Source organism: Cyrtonyx montezumae, unplaced genomic scaffold, assembly GCF_038088225.1.
Source record: "Cyrtonyx montezumae isolate F1298 unplaced genomic scaffold, pur_monq_1.0 scaffold_2, whole genome shotgun sequence".
Lineage (NCBI taxonomy): Eukaryota > Metazoa > Chordata > Aves > Galliformes > Odontophoridae > Cyrtonyx > Cyrtonyx montezumae.
The window spans coordinates 33,421,232-33,441,483 of record NW_027071936.1 but is presented as its reverse complement, the minus strand read 5'-3'; the positions used below and the strand labels follow the sequence as shown (position 1 = coordinate 33,441,483).

Below are 20,252 nucleotides of genomic sequence, written 5' to 3'. Positions count from 1 at the left end.
AGACTGTTCACATAGGTCAACATATCACCCTATTTTGTGATTCAAAGCAATTCTTCTGCTACGTTGTTTTTGAAGCTATTCCTTGATTTTTCCTTCATAAACGCAACTTATTTGCATTTTATTTCTTAGTTGAGTATGAATAATTTGAATAATAATATCATAATAATGATTGAATAATTTCACCAGTTTTTCTGTGCAATTTTGAACAGGAATCCTACATTTCTCATGAGATTGCAGCTATCCGAAAATGACAGCTTAATTGTATATGCCAGTGCAATATTGTAAAAGCACAAACTGTTCAAGTATTTTTTATTCTATCAAAGATCTAGTTAATGCAAATTAGAATAGACTAAAACCTGGACTATCCCATTTGGGATGGCGCTTGCTATGTCCTCCTGGATAAAATATTCAAGCTTAAAGACAACTTCAACTTCAATCACTTGAATGTCTACTCCATAATTCTATTGGAATTGCATTAAATTCTTTCCTAGTTCATCAAGATAACTAAACATTTAAATTATTTCATGCAGATTGCATAGTATTTCTAGGGTTGCACTTAACTGAGACTCTCTACTTTATCACTGGTATTATTAATGAGAACACTGAGCAGTACGAACCTTGACAGACCATCTTTCAGTCCAATTGACAGCTTGGTGATGAATCACTAATTCCTAGAGTATGAGTTTCCAATCAGTTGCATAGGAGTTTAAGAAATGCTTGCTCTTTTAAGTGTGGCATGCTATCAAAAACCTAATGAAAGTCAAAATATTTATGCCTATTGCTTAGCCCTTTCATCTCAGGCTGTCAACTACTGTGAAATAAAAAATGTGGATTGGTTTTATAAATTTCTACTGGAAGTTTACCAGCAGCTTATTATCTTGCTAGTACTTAGAAACTGATGTTTCAGTCATATTTGAGGGACATAAAAGAGGTTTAAACCTGTTTCCCTTACAATGCTTTCAACTTAAGATACAGAAAAACTGAAATTAAAAGAAGAATGACATTTCTTGTGAGTATGGAATGTGAAGTTCTTGACAGTCTTAGGAAAACATTTTATGAACTATAGAGTAGCTAACTTACGTTAGGGGGTTCAATATACTCTGGGGGTTTTAATCCCCTGTTCAAAGCAGAGACTATGAGGTCAAGTTGCTCATGGCTTTTGCCAGACAAGTTTTCAGGCAAAAAAAAAAAGCAGCACAATGATTGAATTAAAACAGGATGACATCTCATGCTTCACAATTTTTCTTCACTTTAGTTTCATTATCCTTCCAGCTCATATTCTAAAAGTTATCTTCTGTTCTTAAATACATAACAGGAACTGAAGTGTTCACCATATGCTTTTTAAATTCACTCATTCTATGGGAGAGTGTAGAAGGACTTATTTTCATTTTCATCTATCTATTTATGTATCTAAAAGTCTACACAAGTCTTCACTTGACAAGAGAAATCACTGAAAGCCTCACACAGATGCAGAGCAATCTCTTCAGTTAAATAGATAAGAGTTAACCAAGACTTTGATCATGCTTGCTAGTACAGTTTAAGTTGCTGATCTAAACACAAAAACCTTGAAAAGAATAATGAACATTTAATAATAGCAGTTGGATTCTGATAGTGAGAACTAAAATACCCTTCTTTTTGGAGCAGAGATCTCTAGGATCTCAGAAGCTAAACCTAGGAGTAGAAAGCTTAAAGAAAAAGTAATTTTTGGTAGAAAGTCTTGTAGGACATTTTATCAGCCACATACATTGTATCTGTCTCAGCCTGCTTCTTGCCCACAGTTCAATTATCTTCATTGAGAAAAATGGTTTGGGGGGGGGAAACTATCTTTCTGCCACAATTTCTCTCTGCTCAAAGTTTTATGCTTTTATGTAAGATTTGTGCTCCACACATATCACACATTTCTTTGACAGGATGACACAGCAGTATACAGAATACTGAATCTGACTACCTTTCAGATTTCCTAATGCACAATGAAAATGATAAGATTTTGAATAATAGTTAGAGGGGGATATGTTTGTTGAGAAATTACTCCCAGACATTTATAATACTGAAAATTATTCTCTACCACTTATAATATGGAAAAAAAAATCTAATTTCTTTTTCAGAACAGACTTTTGTGTATCAGCCATCTGCTACTGACTTTAGCCATCAACCACCATTAAAGCATGGTTTCATCTTTCACTAAGGATTAGCCCATGCCATTCTCATCTGATATAGTCTTGTACATCCAAATATTTAATACCTTATTTTTAAATGTCTCTTTCCTGGTTATAAGATATAGATTATTATTCTCAGAGGTGATGAGGAGATGATCTGTATGAGTATGAGGAGTCCATTCCTCTAAATTTTCCAATAAGCTCTTAAAGGGATATTAACTCTCTTTGTTGTGGGTGCAGCTGAATCTTTCCTGTTCTCTTCTTTTGCCAGGAAGATATGAGTGGCTGGAGTGTTTGATTCTATATATAACTAGTTGATGTCAGCTGGATGCCAATCCCTTTGAAGAGGATCAGCCCCCAGTTTGTCTCTGTACTAGGTACCATGCAGATCCAAGCACAAGGGTAGAAACCATCCTGGACCAGGCAGGTCACCCCCATTCATAACTAACTCCTGAAGCTTCAACTAAAGAGTTGAGATCACTTTTTCTGCACAACGAAACAGTACGGTAAGTGTATTGTTTCCTGAAATATTTTGTTATTGTCTGTCATGCAAAGTATCAGATAAAAGACATTTATGTAACCTCTTGGCTCTGCAATTGAAAAGATGTTTATTTTCTAACCTAGTCAGAAAAGAACTTTCTTTAAAGATGGCAGAGCATCTTATTTAGTTCCTCAAATTCTTTATTAGATTAAGAAATATTAGTATAACATTTTTGAAAACATAATACAAGATACAGTTAAAATATTAGTTATGAAATAATCTTTTAATGTAATGTGTAGATATGCAAAGGCCTAAATCTCTGACACTGATTTTGCTGCAAAATGTATGTATCCAATTCAAAGTTCATTCTTTAGCACTTTCTATCCATGTAAATATATTTTAGTATCCAACTGCAAGCAGAAACTGACGGTGCATTTTGCCCAGTTAAAAACACTATTTCCAGAGCAGAAATAAACAAAATTCACTATTTAGCCATTCTAAACACTCCATCAAAAATTAAAGTTGGCTTAATAGCACAAGCTGGCTCAACAATGTAAAAATGTGTGTTTTTTTTTCAGCAAGGAAAAATCATATCAGAAAATCACAATGTTATCACATTCTGCCATGGTCAAAGAGAGGAAACAACAAGCATCAGCCATTATGGATGAAATACAGAGAAATGGTATAGCGCTGAATCCAACTTACTCTATACGCACTGTCCTCTAGCCCTCCCTAAAACATTTTTAATCATTGAGTTTAACTCTCTTACGGCTTTGTCTCGGAGTGTTTTGCCATAAATAATCTTGGGGGAGTATCATGCTGCCTATGGTAACTAATCCTTTTGTAGTTGCCTCTTTTCATTTGAAAGCTATTTTCAGATGAACAACTGTTGTGAAGGAATGAAGTAATCTAACAGCTGATGTACATTCTGCTAGGATAGCCTTTCAGAACATTATTTGTGGTTAATAACATGACTTCATTCCATTTTAAATGGCTATCATCTGAGGAACACATTGATCTGCCCATATCCTCTTTTTTTCTTTTTTCTTTTCTGTTCTGCTCTTACCTGCTCTCTCTTTTTCACTTAGCTTTTTTTTTTTAATAGAGATGATAAAAACATTTTGAAACAATTGTTTAAAGCTGATAATTGTTTACAGTTCCTGATAATTAATCTTTGTAACTAACAAAATTTGCTGTCAATGTGGCAATTTTCTCCCAATGCATAGCCACCAATTAATCCTATATGCAGAAATTTTACTCTTCTGTTGCTGCACTGATGAAAATGTAGACATGAGAAGGTAGCCTGATTTTCAAAAAGAGATTATTGAAATTATGCTTCTAGTGTAGTGTGACACCTTCAGAAGCAATTAACTCACCTGGAAATACTGGTCTTCTCAGTTTTTATTAGGTATGTGCTAGGTGCTTTTGGAGATCCTTCCAATCCTTCCCATTAATGTTTTTTACCATCTATATAAAGTATCAATTTTTTTTTTTTTTTTTAAGTGATAACACTCCACATGAGGCACTGCAAATACAGAGGGCTCTGCTAATATTAAGAATTTATAAAAATCATATTGCTTACATAGGATAAAACTCTGGACATTAAATTTCAGTACTGAAACATTTTTCTTGTGGTCTTTTGCTGCAAACAATTTTGGAAGGTTTTCCGTACTCACTCGCTGGCCAATCTGACTGCAGGAAGAGCATGACCAGAAATGCAAAGAATTTAGAAAAAGGAAGCAATATAATGCAGTGCCTGGTCCTAATGCTGGTAATTACATACTTTCTTCAGTAATTTCCATTCCTCTTCCCTCCTTTTATTCCCGAATGAACATGTATTTAGGTCTAAAACCCAGACTACCCTTACAGATTTCATTACAACTCAGATTTTTTGTACTGAAAGTACCATACGAGCCTGAAATATCCAGTAAGCTTTTCAAGGCAGAAAAGCTGTCTGTTTAGAATCATGAATTTCAAATGCTAAATGTTGCTACTGTTCATTGCAATACTAATAAACATACTATACAGTTCTGTTAGTCATTGGAGTTGTTGGATAACCTGTGCTGATGTTTGCGTTTACCTTACATAATCTGGCCTTTTATTACTTACACACTATCAGATTTGCTGTCAAGTTAGACTCATACGTGTAGATATAAACAGATCTTACAACTTATTTTATATGACACATGATACAAGACAACTGAAGACAATACAAACACCTTAACTTTGTATTCTACTTCTGCATCTTCTTTGAATGTCTGGGATATTAGATTTCATTAAATGTGTGAGATGAGATTCTAAAATTTTTAACTGTACAGGTTAAATGAAAATAAGTTAGAAACAGAAGGATAATCAAAGCCATAATTAGGTAAACTGTATGCTACTTCTCTAGGACCAAATTTAAACCATTCTTCAAAAACTCAGCGGTAAATCCAATTTAAAAAAAAAACCAATTATTCTCTTTTAATTCTGACAATTTATTTCCCCACTATTTTAATTAAACAACTTTAGCCTGAAATCTGGAAGATAAAATGCTGTCTTTCTATGCTGTGCATGACTATCTGTAATGAAGGTCCTGCACCTGGAAATTTTCTAAAAAGTAAACTTCATCCTGCAAGAAACTGCTGTTTCACAGACCTTAGAAACACTACAGCATTAACAGAAGTAAATAGTAACAGGAAGTTCTGTAGTGTAAGTCCTTTTGGCTTGGAATGACACCCAGAAGTATGCCTACTGCATTTTTATTTTAGCTCCATTTTATTTTGCATAAACACTGAACCTCAAACTCATTGTAAAAGATATTCACAGCAGAAACAGTTGTGGAAAAGATAAAAAGTAATTTAAGTTTTTATGAGTGTCTCAGATCTGGACTGGCTTGGCAATGACTGAAAGTCCACGTCTTCCTGTTGGGCTATAGAAAATGGCTTTGTGTTCTAGTGAAGTTGTGTGTGTCACAAAATGCTGCAGTAAAAGTCACCCTCTTACAGTCTCATAAGAGAGCCCATAGGACTACAGCAGCATTGGGAACATCGTGACCTTTCAAACACTTTTTCTTTATGTGACAGAACTGGACTTATCATAAACATGATAAACATAGTTGGTAGAGCCATATGAGTATGTAGATATGTATGTTTAAGGAAGTCTTCAAAGTTCCTCAGATTGGCATTCAATTAAACTCAAACCTCATGTCTAATTTTATCCTGTTTCTTAAGCACATTCTACAGTAGCTGAACAACTAAAACTTATGATAGAGTTACAAATTCTTATTTCTAATACCATGACAAACATAATATTCATTATTCAAATTTATAATTCAAACAAAGGTCTTAAGAAGATTGTAAAGAAGATAAAAGGAGATTGAGGGGGGATGCAGGAACAAATATATAAATCATACTTAAAGTTTGGTAAGATTTTAAGGGCAGAATAGAGCCGACTTGGCAGAAACAAATAAAGAATTGAAACCAGATTAAGATTAAACTACAAAATAAACTTCCAATCCATTTATGAGGCTTTTTATGTTGGTGCACTTGGGGATGTTCTCTTTCTATCATGCTCTAAATGTTCTCCTTTTCCCATTTTTCATCACCTTTCCTGCACTGACACTGAAACAATCCCTAGACACGTCATGAACTAGACAGCAGATTAGATTTTAGTTGGCAGGGGAGGGATTCAACTGAACTTCACAACTATGTTTCTGGGTCGCTGCCTAGATACACAATAGTACACAACTTTGGGCTATGAAGTACCTTGGAGCTTACAGCAAACATTAGCAAGAACAGTACATACATAAAGAAACAGCAAGGCCCAAAATAATTAACATCCAGCAGGCCCCAGACAAGTGCAGAGTGGTTTGGACAGAGATCTTGGCTCAGGATTTATACACTATCTATTCTGTGGACAATGAAGAATAACCTTTTCCATTTGAAAATGTTGCTGATCTGTAGAGTAAACTTCTCATCTTTTTTTTACCATAAAATCATTCAACAGCCCATAGCCTTGTATTAATCTTGAAAAGCAAGAATATCACAATATGACTTGTGGGTCAAAATTTTAGGCTACAGGCCAGTAACTAGTGCACTTATCTCAACCACAGAGACAAGTCCCCACTATTATCTGTCACTAATGTATCTGCATTGGACAAGCTGAGTCATTTTCTTCTGTGTTAAGAACTGTCTGTTTTGCAGCTAATACTTAAATAACAAGAGTGTGTTAGGATTCTTTCTGCATCTTAAAGCAGACTAGCGTGCATGGTACGTTTAGCTTAATCTTTCTCCAGTTAAATCTACTGCAGACAGTCAATTGAAATCAATATGAACAAAAGTGAAGCAGCAGCAATATATTCCATGGCCTATAAACTTTGATTTACTTCATGGAAAACTCATCCAATACAGCTTAGGCTAAGTGTTTAATGTATCTATCTCAAATATATTTCCCTAAATATCAGCACTACACATTGGTTTTCCATCATAAAGTTACTAGGAGATATAAGCCATGTGCCATGTACTCAAAATGAAATACAGAAAATAAAAATCTCCCCCTTTTTTTTTGTCCCTTCCCTGTATATGCAGTATTAACTTTGACATTAGGTACCTATGAAGATAATTAATTTCTACTGCTAATTTTAGATTGGGCTTCCTGTTTGATTAACCTGGAAGCAAGATACTCTTCCTTGAATCTAATTAGGTTTCATTTTAATGCATTAAAATACATAATGAAATTCAAAATTTTATACCCTGTAGGTTATAAGAGAATGTAAACAATAGGTCTTATTATTAAAGAAATAACTAACTGTGACTTTGAATAAGTAGACTGAAGAAACATAATGCATCTCTTTAATGTAATGCTCAAAATACATTCCACCTTCATTTTTTTCCTTGAAGTTAATGAATAACTGAGAACAATTTTAATTAAAAAATGATAATTATTAATAAATTTGGAAATAGGAAATTATTTTGTTAAAAATTGGTTTTACTATATTATCCAGTTATTGTTATATTTGTTCAATTCCTCTAAGTTCTAAGCTAAAATAAACTAATACAAAATAGTTTGTACAGTCTTGAAGTTACTGTATTGTATGTTCCAAGCATTAACTACAGATTGAGGACACCTAGTAAGAGAGTGACTACTCAGCATCAGCTTGCCCCTTGACACAAACATCCCCATTTCCAGAACATCAACATAGAGATGATCAGTAAAATTTTGGATGTTCCATGTTGTCCATTTATAGTCTAAATTGATCTTCACTTTCCTCTGCTTATGCATCTTCGTTTTCAAATCCCCTCGGAGCCCAGTAAACAAAAAGACAAGAATTGTTTTCCTGAACAGTGAATAAACTAGCATCACATTTAAAGTTCAGTTTCCGATAGTGTCAAGTTTTGAGACTTGCTTGTAACTTTTCTCTTAGAGAGAATAAAAAACAAATATTTTAAACTTACATTTTTATAAGCATGTAAACTTTCTTCTGACTCTCATTTTTAATATCTTGAGCTTTATTTTGAATCTTTCTTTAAATATAATAAAAAATGTTATATATCTATAATGTTATGTCTACCTAATATAGACTTTTTAATACAAACTTCTCTTAAGGTACAAAATGGCCTGTTTTTTTAAAAAAAAGCAGAATATTAATGAATAATTAAAAATAAAATGTATACAGTCTATAAGAAACAGGTAGATGTGTTCAAAAGGAGCTACCTGCTCATATATTCAGGGCAGAACATAAAGCTAACTAAAGGTCTGATTTGGGAATGCGGAGGTCGGATGGAATTTTGTTACTAGTTTCAGCAGAAGCCAGTTTTTACTAGTCTCTGTGCAGGACAATATTGATCCTATTTTCAGAACAGCTAAATGTCATTCAACTGAAATAAACGTGGAGCTTGGGGTACTTGGCATCTTTGAAAATCAGGGTTGTAGTGTTCTATACTCTATTCCAAAATGTTGGAAGAATGAATCATTTCACTAACACCATACAAAGCTGCCTCCATGTATTAGATATTTATGCACTGATGTGTTACTGGTTTTCAGATGTAGGGTATGCGACATCAGGTATTTAAGAAAAACATAGGTATGTATTTATTCACTGTATTGCAGTCTCACCCAGCTTAAACCTTGGAAAAAAGGTCAGCACTCCAAGAGATATCATGGTAGAGGAACTATCAACACTCAGCAACAGAGGTGCAAGACTCTTCAAGAGACGTCAGCGGAGATCTGACAAATACACATATGAAAATTATCATTATGTTGCAAACAAGCCAAGAAATGTGAGTATTTTGTAATAACTTGCTAAAAAATCACAGTGAAATTAGCCTGGGGTTCCTTTCACGCTCATGATAAAAATTGTCCATGATTTATTTGTAGCTTTAGGAAGAACAAGGAGACAAAGGATGAAGCATGTCACTGAAAGATAATTATTTTCTGAACCAGTCCCTCAGGAAATGGGTTAAAGCATTAGCAGTACCCTAGGTATCCTCATGGCACTGATTAAATGCATCTGATGTTTGTCACATCTGTGGCCTTGACAAAATACTTGACAAAAGCACACAGGCCATGCATGATGTACAGTTAGTATGACATTCTGACATGGGAAGAAACCATTCTTCTGGTTTCTGTTCCTCTCCCTTAAATGTCTATTTAGACATTGTTGTCTTCATCGACTGATTCTGGCTGCCAAAATTAATCTTTCTAACATACCTTAGGATGGCTCCAAAACATACAGCCTTGATCTTTTTTTTTTGTTTGTTTGTTTCAAGTTAAAATAAGTATTGTATTTGCTTTTCTACTTTAAGAAACTCTTACTCTAAAACTGTCTATATTTAAATTACTTTTAGCTTATGCGTCATAGCTAAAATAAGATACTGACTTCTTATGAGACTCCAATTCTATATTTATGCAACAATGATTAAGTCCTTAGATGTTTCCTTAGAACTGATGAACCAACAGGAGAATGGAAAATAACACCATATCATTAATCTTCAGAAATTGGCCTACACTGAAGTTGCTACTTCTATTATAAATACAGGAAAAGAAAATCCCAAACAAAATCAGTTCAATGAATGTAATGGATTTTCACATGAGATAGGAAAAGAAGCTTTGAAGAATCAGTGCTTTAAAAATGAAATAGCTGAAACCTAACGGATTTCTTGAATGTTCAAGTAGCAAGGGCCTTGTCTTGCACATCTCAACTCCTAGAATCTAGTGATCCATCTGCCCCCTGACAAAGTAACAGGATTTACAGTCTGTTGTGAACCACACAGCCCACAGGCACAGGCAGATATTGCAGTGATCAGTATGAGTGACAAGGGATGAATTCTCTTCTTAAACTGTACATCAATAATTAAATAGATCCTAAACTTAGGAAAAGTTCAGACAAGTCAGTTAGTTGGTAATTAGGCCTCTTGTTGATCTAGCCTCTCAAACCCTCAGTTCTTTGTATAAAGATTTCTTACACTTGAAATACATACAATTAAAATTGTGCAGTAATGCCATTCTTAACACTGACAGATTATTCACCTTTGGTTACATATCCATTGTAAGAGAGCTGTAAAACTCTTTAATCTTCTGGATAACAACTAGAAAGCCCAGAGGAATGTTACCTAGCAAAAATGTCCTAAAAGCAGGACAGTATGCCTTTGGATATGTCCTGGGCTTCAGACCTGGGCTATAAATAGAGTAATTCTCCATCCCTCAGAAGAGAATCACAGATGAACTCTTCTTTCTTTCTTTTTTTTTTTTTTTTTTTGCCTGTGCTATCAATGATATTTATTTCTACCTGAATGCAGCGTGGAGAGCCCATACACAGTGTTAAAATGGATGGCCTCAGTGTTGAAGGAATTCCCCAGCACGCTCCAATGACACCTCCAAATACACCTGATCCCCGGAGCCCACCGCATCCTGACAACATTGCCCCAGGTAGAACATTAACTTATAGATATGAATTATATTTAGTACTCATTACCAGCAGGTGATTGAGCTCATTATAAAACAACATCATTAATAATAATTTATTAATGGAGTAGCTGTTAGAAATCCATAAATTTAGTTAACTCATCAGAATTTCCCATGGAATATTGAAGTATTACAGTTAGTTGCTTCTGTTCATTTGTAAAGATTTTATATGCCTTTTGTGCTACTTTTCCTTTATTCCATAAATATTGAGATAGCTCCTCAGATGTTAAACCAAGCTAATACACTGAATTTACATCACCCTAGTTTCTAAACTGCAATACAACGCTCAACAGTCTGAAAGTTATCAACTGTAGTTTCATTACCCACAAATGTAAATATAAAGTCACTGCAAGTTTTGCTGGATTCTTCTATAGAGAAGTAACTTAAAGAAGAATTTGCCCCAGCTATACACACAGTTCTGCTTTACTTAAGTCCTTAACTGTGAGGGTACTGTTTTCTTTATTAAAAACAGTGAGCTGATAGAAGGCCTTATTTTGTATTCTTTAAAGACTAGAGAGAAGGCTAACTTGTCGTGATTAATTTATCCAGTGATGCATTCTTTCTTCCTGTTTATGAATTATCCATGAGCACATTGTTGGTTGTTTTTTTGTTGTTGTTGTTTTTTTGTTTTTACAAATTCATTCTTTGTTCAGAATTACTCAATGCATGTTTTGTGCAGACCTTTTCCAGTCTATGTAAACTAGGTCAATGCTACTCTGTTAGAGAATGCTAAGACTCTGAGTGTACGTGGGACAAATACAACTCAAATAGAGGTAATTTCCATTGCTAAGAGATGGTAGAAATCTTCACATTTCAGAAATGGAAAAAATATTTGCTTTAGTTCTGATGAAATAAGTAGTTATTAAAGTACAGGGTAGGTTTTTTATTTTTTTTTAAGTTTCTAAGAAAAAATAACATTGCTTTATAGAGCTAGATGCTGAATAAGGATAAAAGGGAAAATAGATTTCTTTTGTTTTTTAAATAAATACACACTGTGAACTTAATGCTTTTGCATGGCTTTGGTCAACCCATTTGTTTCAGTTGTTCATTTTACTTAACCATGAACTGATGAAATATTACTTCCTATTTACATAGGATGATCATAAGAAATCAAAAAGACAATATATTGTTATACTGGTTTTGCCTTGATCTTGTTGCAGGATATTCTGGACCACTAAAAGAAATTCCACCTGAAAAGTTCAACACTACTTCTGTGCCAAAGTATTATCAGTCTCCTTGGATAGAAGCCATTAGGGATGATCCAGAGCTGTTGGAGGCTTTATATCCTAAACTTTTCAAACCCGAAGCAAAGCCAGAACTACCTGACTACAGGAGTTTTAACAGGTAATTCTGAGTTGATGCTGAATTTTACAGTGGGGAAAAAGAATTACTATGAAAGAAAATGTTTCCATCAGCTGTAAAAGGACACACCACCTGTGCTTACAACTATATTAACTGTATTAGAAATAGCGTAGCCAGCAGGAGCAGGGAGTTGATCATCCCCCTGTACTCAGCTCTGGTATGGCCGCACCTCGAGTACTGTGTTCAGTTTTGGGCCCCTCACTACAAGAAGGACATTGAGGCCCTGGAGCGTGTTCAGAGAAGGGCAACAAAACTGGTGAGGGGTCTGGAGCACAAGTCTTATGAGGAGAGGCTGAGGGAGCTGGGATTGTTTAGTCTGGAGAAGAGGAGGCTCAGAGGAGACCTTATTGCACTCTACCACTTCCTGAAGGGAGGCTGTGGTGAGGAGGGGGTGGGCCTCTTCTCCCTGATAAATAATGACAGGACGAGAGGGAATAGCCACAAGTTGCGCCGGGGAGGATTTAGGTTAGATTTGAGGAAACATTTTTTCTCCGAAAGAGTGGTCAGGCACTGGAATGGCCTGCCTAGGGAGGTGGTTGAGGCACCATCCCTAGCGCTGTTCAAGAAGTGTTTAGATGAGGTGCTAAGGGATTTGATTTAGTAGTTCAGTGGGTAGGGATGGTGATAGGAGGATGGTTGGACTAGATGATCTTGTAGGTCCTTTCCAACCTAATGTACCTATGAACCTATGAACCTATATCGCCCAAAATTTACACACATTAAGGAGTAGCAAAAAAGAGCTTTAAGAAGGTAACTAATTTCTCTCTGTAGTGTGTGCCCAACATTAATTCTAGAACAAATAATGGAAGATTAATTGTTGAAAGTATTGAATAAAAGAAAGAAATAAATAGAGAAAGAGAAAAAAGAAACAACAAGTAAAATAAACAAATAGTAAACATTTCAAACTTTTTCCAGTGTTTCTGTTGACTTTGGCAGGTACGGTACAATGACCTTGTAAGACCCATCAGGGAAACTCTCAGTAACACTTGTCTTGTAAACTTCATAAGGCAAACCACATTCATTTTTACTTTTTAATACTTTAGTTTTATTTATTTATTTATTTTACAGCTCACATTTTACCAGGTTGTTTTTTAGGCAATGGTAGTACAATGAGCTTTAGCCCCCTAGCAGTGCCACAGACAACTCAGCTAGCAGCTTGCACATTTTATTACATTTAACTTTTTTTTTTTTTTTTTTTTGTATCTTTGAAAACATTTGGTATCAAATTAGCATATATATTACAAGCAGACTTCAGAATACATTAGTAATAGAAGGAGGTCTGAGAAATAAAGTTTCTTATACAGTAGCATATACACTGAGGCTTTTTGATAGAACTTCTTTACACATTGATGATAATGGTTTGGAAATATTTTGAAAGTTTTAAAACTCAAGTTTTTGCTATCATTCATTCCATCCACATTATCATTATTTATCAAAGTTGTGGACAGTTTTTTACTACAGCTCAGCCAAACCTAAACTCCTTCTTCAAAACAACAGTCAACCTACTAAAAGAGTTCACAGTGACTATTCAGCTACAAAAACCCCAAATACCAGTTGGATTCCTACCATAGAAAGGCCTCAACTATGAGTGTATGGAGCAAAAACTGCAATACATCAGAATTGGCACTGCAGGCACCACACTAGTTTTTGTATCCTAGTACAATATAATGTGTATAGCAAGTGTGTGGAAGACTCCTGTCAGTAAACAAAGTAACAAATACAAATCACTGAGGATATACCACAGGGGCCAACATTGGAACAGTAGCTGCATAGTTTATGTACTATGGTCATTGAAACTGAAAGGAAAAAAAAAATAGCCAAAGATACACATACATAGAAATAGGGAAAGAATCAGTGCTCCCTCACACAAGAGGGATTTAAAGTCCTGCACAGAAGTCATCACTGTTGAAAGACAGGATCAGACAAGGCATAGAGTGTATGAATAGGGATGTCTCAATGCGTTGAGACAGTATGTGATGGCTTATTTGTGAATTCCTAGCTGCTTTACAGTCCCATAATGTTAGTTGTCCTCTATGTAACACTAACTGCTCAGATTACTTCCTATGTGAATCTTCTCTGTGTATGATGGCAAAACTGTGGCTCATCACAGTCCAAATTTCTTGAACGTGTGTGCATTCATGTAAGGACGCGGTAGATACTCACCCTTGCAACAGCCATAAAAAACCTAAAATTTGCCACATACATACAGATCCAGATTTTGAAAGTAATAGACTAAAAATGCAAGACATAGTGATATAATCCATGATAGTTAAATAAAAACACTACTCTACTCAATGAAAAATAATAACAATAGTCCAGGGCAGAAGTAAAAGATCATTGGGGAACCCAGAAAAGCTGTTTGATACATAAAGTACACTCTGATATATGTTTTTGAGAAAGATAGACAAGCTCCAAAAGAAATTAAGAATTTGGAAAATTGAAATTCAAAATAGTAGCCTATTGGAGAGGATCTCAGAGCCATGAGTTAAATGTCTATGCTTCTAAAAACAGACAGGAGAGTGGAGTGCCTGATAATTGGATTCAAAGCAGCTATCCAACCTGCAACAGCCAAGCTAGTTAACCAAAAATATTACAGAAAAGGCTAAATGTGACCTCTGTCAGAAAATAAACCAGAGTTGGTCCAGGGGGAATAAACAGCCTTTTTTCTCTAGCTGAACAATAAAGTAGCTCACATGGAAATTTAGAAACTTTGGTCTGAGACTGAGTTCCCAGATCTTTTAAAGTACTACTTTCTTTAATTAAAGAAACAGATTTAGGAGCAGCAAAAAGGACCTAAATCTCTTTGCTATTAATTGTGTGGCCTGATATCTAGGCAAAGAATCATGTTCTTTCTAACCCAATTAATTTCATATTTCTGGATAGCATTTGTGATTCAATGCAAAGAACTTCATCACCTCTGGAAAACGATATATGAGCAGTTAGGTTCCTTCTTAAAGAGACATATCTTGCAAAACAGTTTTGTTCACAGACATACTGTCATTTGACACAGCAATTCAACAGTACTAGCAATGGGTTTTGAGTGAAAGTGTTGTAATGTACTCTAACCTTGCTGCGGTAGTAGTACATTATGGTTTCTTTCAAGTGTGGAACTTTGGGCAAAATTGTATTAATTAAAGAATCACAGATGAGCTTCAGTTAAGACAGGTGTAGCTGCCAATGTAGTTAAGCAGATCTGTACGTTTTCAGAAGGAAAACTTCAGCAGTCTTGTTTCTATATACTATTAAATTATCTAATCTAGGTCATAGCATCCTTGATGTCTTTAATTGCAGTCTTAGATAGAAAGCAAATGATAGTGTTTCAAATGATTGAAGTGTGATATAATGACACCCTTTTGTTATCAGTGGGGGCATCAATGAAGGCTTTCTATCATGATTCATCATTCAGCAAAGTAGCATTATGTCTGTTCTCCTGCAAAACAGTAGCACAGTCATCATTAGTCAGGACAGGGTGTGGTTAATAGTGTGTGTGATGCATAGAGTTCCCAAAGAAACAGGCCTGAGATTCTGCCCAAGTCTGCTCAGTGGTATCTGTAAAAATGGCACTTGGATTTCACCAGCTATATTCAGGTTTCTTTCAGCTTTCCACGTTCCAGGACAAACCAGTTACATGACTTAAGCAGTGAGGGAGATCCGATGTGATGGAACAGCCCCTCACAAACACAGCTTAAGGTATACTCAGTGCTCATGAGCACTGAGGTTTTTTTGGTTTGTTTGTTTTTCACTGCCAGCAATGAGGTGTCAGCTCTGGACCATATAGCAGTGCAATTTTTGTTTTTATCACTGATTTTAACAGCAGCAGAATCAGAATTAAGGAATTCACAATAGTATTAGTTCGAGTCTAGCAGGCATTTTACACTGCAGGGATCTTATAATGCTGGCAGGTCAATGAAGGAAGAGGCAGTGGCAACAAACAACAGCAACATTTGCCTTCTGTTGCAGGGCTTTCTGTGAGGCAGCCAATAATGGCTGAATTGCAGCTAGCACTAGACAGAGTGTATAATCAAAGAAACTGAGTTCATAGAATCACTGTAAGAAGACTCTTCAGACACGGCTGCCGTTCCTCCCCCTGGATGAAAAGGAATCTGTGCTCGTATAGAAATGCTGCAGAACAGAGCCATGCTATCTGATTTCTCTTAGAGGTTCCTTCTAAGAAATTAACATAATTTGATGAGTTCATAATATCAGTTAATTTAGTACCTTTATTGCATATACCTTCCTGAAACTGAATAAAATATCAAAGCTGTGTGTGACACACAAAGCACTACATCTCACTCACATAAGACAAGCAAGTCTGACTGGTTCTCTCTGTCCTACCAGACAAATTATTGCTCAGCCTTCTTAATTCCCAAAGACTACTGTTCCAAAAACACTAAAGGAATCCTGTCCATCTGGACTGAGCTCTGCTTTTATTGATTAATGGATTCTAAATAATATTGTAAAAATGCCAAGAACCAGATCCTCAAAGGAATTTTGTCTGCCCAACTCCAACTAATGTAAGAAATCAGTGGATGTTTAGCCAGCTCCTTAGCACCTAAACACCTTTGCCAAACTGGCATTAGCTCTTGCAGTAACTTAACCATGGAGGTCTAAGTACTTTGTAGGATCAAGTTGTCTGCCCTTACATCTCCTTTTTGCATAAAATTAACAGAATAAGCAAAATGTTCTCAGAATAATAGTCCTATTTTTATTTGTGAAATTCACATTTTTCAAAATGATATAATTGAAGCTGCTAATACAGTAAAAACATTACCTCAAACTTTCCCAAATAATCAACTGCAAGTAACCTCCTATTTTGAGACAGTACAATATACAATAAGATTGAGACCAAAACAAGAACCCTTCGCAAAACAGCTGAAAACCTGGTTGTGCCCGATGACATGCACCAACTTTTCAGGAATATGCAAAGTGGTTATTAAAGTCTCTTAAACTTCCTGGTGTTACTTCCTATGGCTCTGAACCAAAATTTCTGCCCTAACTATGAGCAATGACTGCTGGAATTTTTACATACGAGTTCTAGGTTTCTATACAATGAATCAGAGCTTACAACACAGGTCATTATAACATCATGTTGTCCGACAAGTTATTGCTCACAAGAAAAATACCGCTGCTGTAAAGGAAAATTTTCATCTATTAGCCAGTTACTGTACTATCCTTTATGCTGATTGTCATGTGCTTCTGCCAAACATGCAAGAAAGCACAGCCCTCTGAGGCCAGACTTCACATAGCAACTAATTTTTTTCCACAGAAAAGTCACTTGAATTACTGTAGAACACTCTCCTGTTTCTGTTACCTATAGAAATATACTGTACTTAAGACAACAAAATACTAAAAATAGGAAGTATTACACTGTAGAATTGTTTTGGATTTTATACAGCTATTACTGTTCTATTCATATTGATTTTTCTTTTATTTCTATATTAATGAGAATTAAATATTATAACAACGTGAGAATGTGTATCTTAATTAGAACAGCAATTAAAACAATCTTTATTATCCCGCGAGATGTAGATCACCACATTCACTGTGTGCCAATTATCAAGCAATTATTTTTAATCAGTATCATGCAGTGTCCAAATTGGCACTGTGACCTAGAAGACAGGAAAAGATTGATACCACAGGCACTCCATGAAAAGAACTCCCTTTGACCTCAGGAGAGTTTAATGCCTGGAGTGGTTGCTGCTGCAAAATCTTATCTTCATTTGGGAAAGAGTTTTACACTTTAATCCAAAGCAGCCTTCTTCCCTTCTTAAGTATGCATGCCCAAAACTTTCCTGATTTTTTTATATCTCGCCTGACTGACCTTAGGATTTAACACTACCACTTTTGCCAAAGCCCTCTTATATCAAAATTCAGTGAATCATCTGTGCAGTGATATTTCTCTTAGGTCACAGATATATATTTTTGTTTGTTTGTTTGTTTAATGAATTAATCTCTTTATTTTCATGCACTTAATTGTCCCCAGATTTTTTTTTTATCCATTGCTACCCTGTTGAAAATTCTAGTCAGATTTTCAATTTATCTCTTTTAGTTTCTGTTCCTCTGGGCTTATACTATCACCTGGAGCCCCTGGAAATACATACTGGTACAAATACACAAAACCTACAAGGGCTAGAAAAATTCCCCTGTTAAAAAAAAAGTTAACAACCTGTCATATACTACTACATATGTATTTTTACAGAAAACAGGTGTTCGTGCATAACTTAAAAATCATTAGCCAGACTATATCCAGTCAAAATTATATGGCTGATAAAAACATGCATGTCTGCTTGGCCATGTTTGCCTATACAAAGAATTCTGGAAAAAGAGAAACACCTCTCCCTCTCCACTTCTCCTCCCTGCTTTTCCTTTTTTTTTTTTCGTCCTAGAAACTGGCAAATATAAAAGAATCATAGGAAGTATTTGAAAATATTCTGTTTTAAAATATTTTCAAATGTATGTAACAGTCAGTTCCTGCTTAGAATTTCTTATCTTTTAGTTTCTCAGGCTTAACATCAGAGGGAACATTTACATCCAAACAACATGAAAAAATACTGGCTGCAGATTAGGGGCCAATTTCAGATGCTGTTTCAAGGCTTAGTTACATAAACATTTTCTTCAGCAACAAAGCTGAGATAAGAAGTCCTCACCCACTCCTCTCCTTTCCAAAGGTTGTTGTCTTTGGCTGCTCCATTCTGCTTGATGTTACACTTCTCTGCCTCCTCACTTGAATTGTTACAATTCTTGCACCATAATGATTAAAGAGGCAGACTGCAGAAATAATTTGGGTTTTAAAATCCTCCTTTTGAAGCATTGGGTTTGGTTCCTTTCTTTGTTTGTTTGTTTTGCGGTGTTTTTTTTTTTTAATTATTATTATTATTATTTTTGTAATGCAGACTATCTAAGTTACCCAAATTCATCACATATCCCACATATATCCTGGTATAACATGGTACCAAAATACAGTGTAGTGGGAAGAACAAGTGGACATGCAGCTGGAAATATGTAAAAATGGGGTGAGAACTTCCTAAACTAGTTACTTGCTAGTGAGAATATGTTGAACTTTGTTTTTCAGACAGACCGTTTTGTCACCAACAAAGTTTAGTAATTGTGACTCACCAGTGAAGAGATTTTCTTGCAACATTTTTTTCCACTCACTTCTATGCTGATGACTTTGAAGCAGGCTTTACCTACGGGAAAGTACATCAGATCTTAGGGATAATTTACCAGAAAAAAAATTAGCATTCTTTTCTCAAAGTCTTTAGAATGCATATTTTGTCATTAAAATAACTTCTATACTTTTCAAACTCTGGGAGAAAAACAAAACAGGCAATTTTTAAATAACACTTTTATTTCTCTAAAATCTACAGAGTTGCCACTCCCTTTGGTGGTTTCGAGAGAGCATCGAAACTGGTTAAATTCAAGGTACCAGATTATAATCTATTGATGCTAAATGATCCAAGATTCATGATTCTTGCAAACCCTCTTGCTACCAGAAGATCCTTCAATAGGACTCCTAAAGGATGGACATCTGAGAATATTCCAGTAGTGTTTATTCAGCCTTCAGATTCCAATGATGTTCCAGAAACAGAGGACCTGTGAAAGAAGCTGCATTCTATACTGTACAAAATTCAGAAAGCTGCACATTCATATATTTTTGGTTCAAATGTTACTAAAGGCTACTGAGAAAATCGTTCATTGGCAGCTGGCACAGAATGTCTGATGTGTTATCTCTTCTGGAATCTATTTTTCATCTGTTGACACAACATAAATAAAGGAATTTGACAAGTATTGGTTGAGATATTTTGTGTTTGTGCTTATACATTATTTTACTTCAGTGAAACTAAAATTTTAATAAAATCTCATCAATTCAGAACAGGTGCATTAAGAAAAATTGCTAAGCAGAAATTTGATTTGATAGGTGTGCTGGTTCTGGTAGAACTGAGTAATACCATGGCACTGCACTCCATAAACTCCTAGTACTGCCTGCTTGAGATGAGCATGGAGAAACCAACCACTTTTCCAAACCTGCTCAAGCCAAAGTTGAGAGTTTCATCATTACTTTGGTGACAGCAAGTCAAGCAATTTTCTTCTTTTCTTCTCTTCTCTAACTCAGCTTTAATTATGGGCATCAACATCTTTGTCATATGGATTTGTTTACGGAAAATACAGTATGTTTGACTATGACCAAACTACGTACTGGTATGAAAAAGTACAAAGGCATTTCCTGGATGAGTTTATTATGTTAGTGCTAATCTCAACAAAAGCCCAGTTGTGTCAAACATACCAGATTAGTATCACTGTGAGCTACA

General features: G+C 35.3%; 1 protein-coding gene across 1 annotated transcript; it reads left to right on the top strand.

Annotated features, from left to right (window-relative positions):
* The first annotated feature begins 2,510 nt into the window (after positions 1-2,510).
* MYOZ2 (myozenin 2) lies at positions 2,511-19,725 on the top strand. The gene is made up of 6 exons (XM_065736847.1): positions 2,511-2,662; positions 3,216-3,319; positions 8,728-8,897; positions 10,416-10,545; positions 11,742-11,925; positions 19,311-19,725. Exons 2-6 carry the CDS (start codon positions 3,244-3,246, stop codon positions 19,540-19,542), a joined length of 792 nt encoding a protein of 263 aa, XP_065592919.1. The 5' UTR covers positions 2,511-2,662; positions 3,216-3,243; the 3' UTR covers positions 19,543-19,725.
* The last annotated feature ends 527 nt before the right edge of the window (positions 19,726-20,252 follow it).

Coding starts and splice junctions, on each gene's coding strand:
- MYOZ2 (XM_065736847.1), top strand. CDS start 3,244: ATGTTATCACATTCTGCCATGGTCAAAGAGAGGAAACAACAAGCATCA. Junction 3,320..8,727: donor GGATGAAATACAGAGAAATG/GTATAGCGCTGA, acceptor ACTGTATTGCAG/TCTCACCCAGCTTAAACCTT. Junction 11,926..19,310: donor GACTACAGGAGTTTTAACAG/GTAATTCTGAGT, acceptor TAAAATCTACAG/AGTTGCCACTCCCTTTGGTG.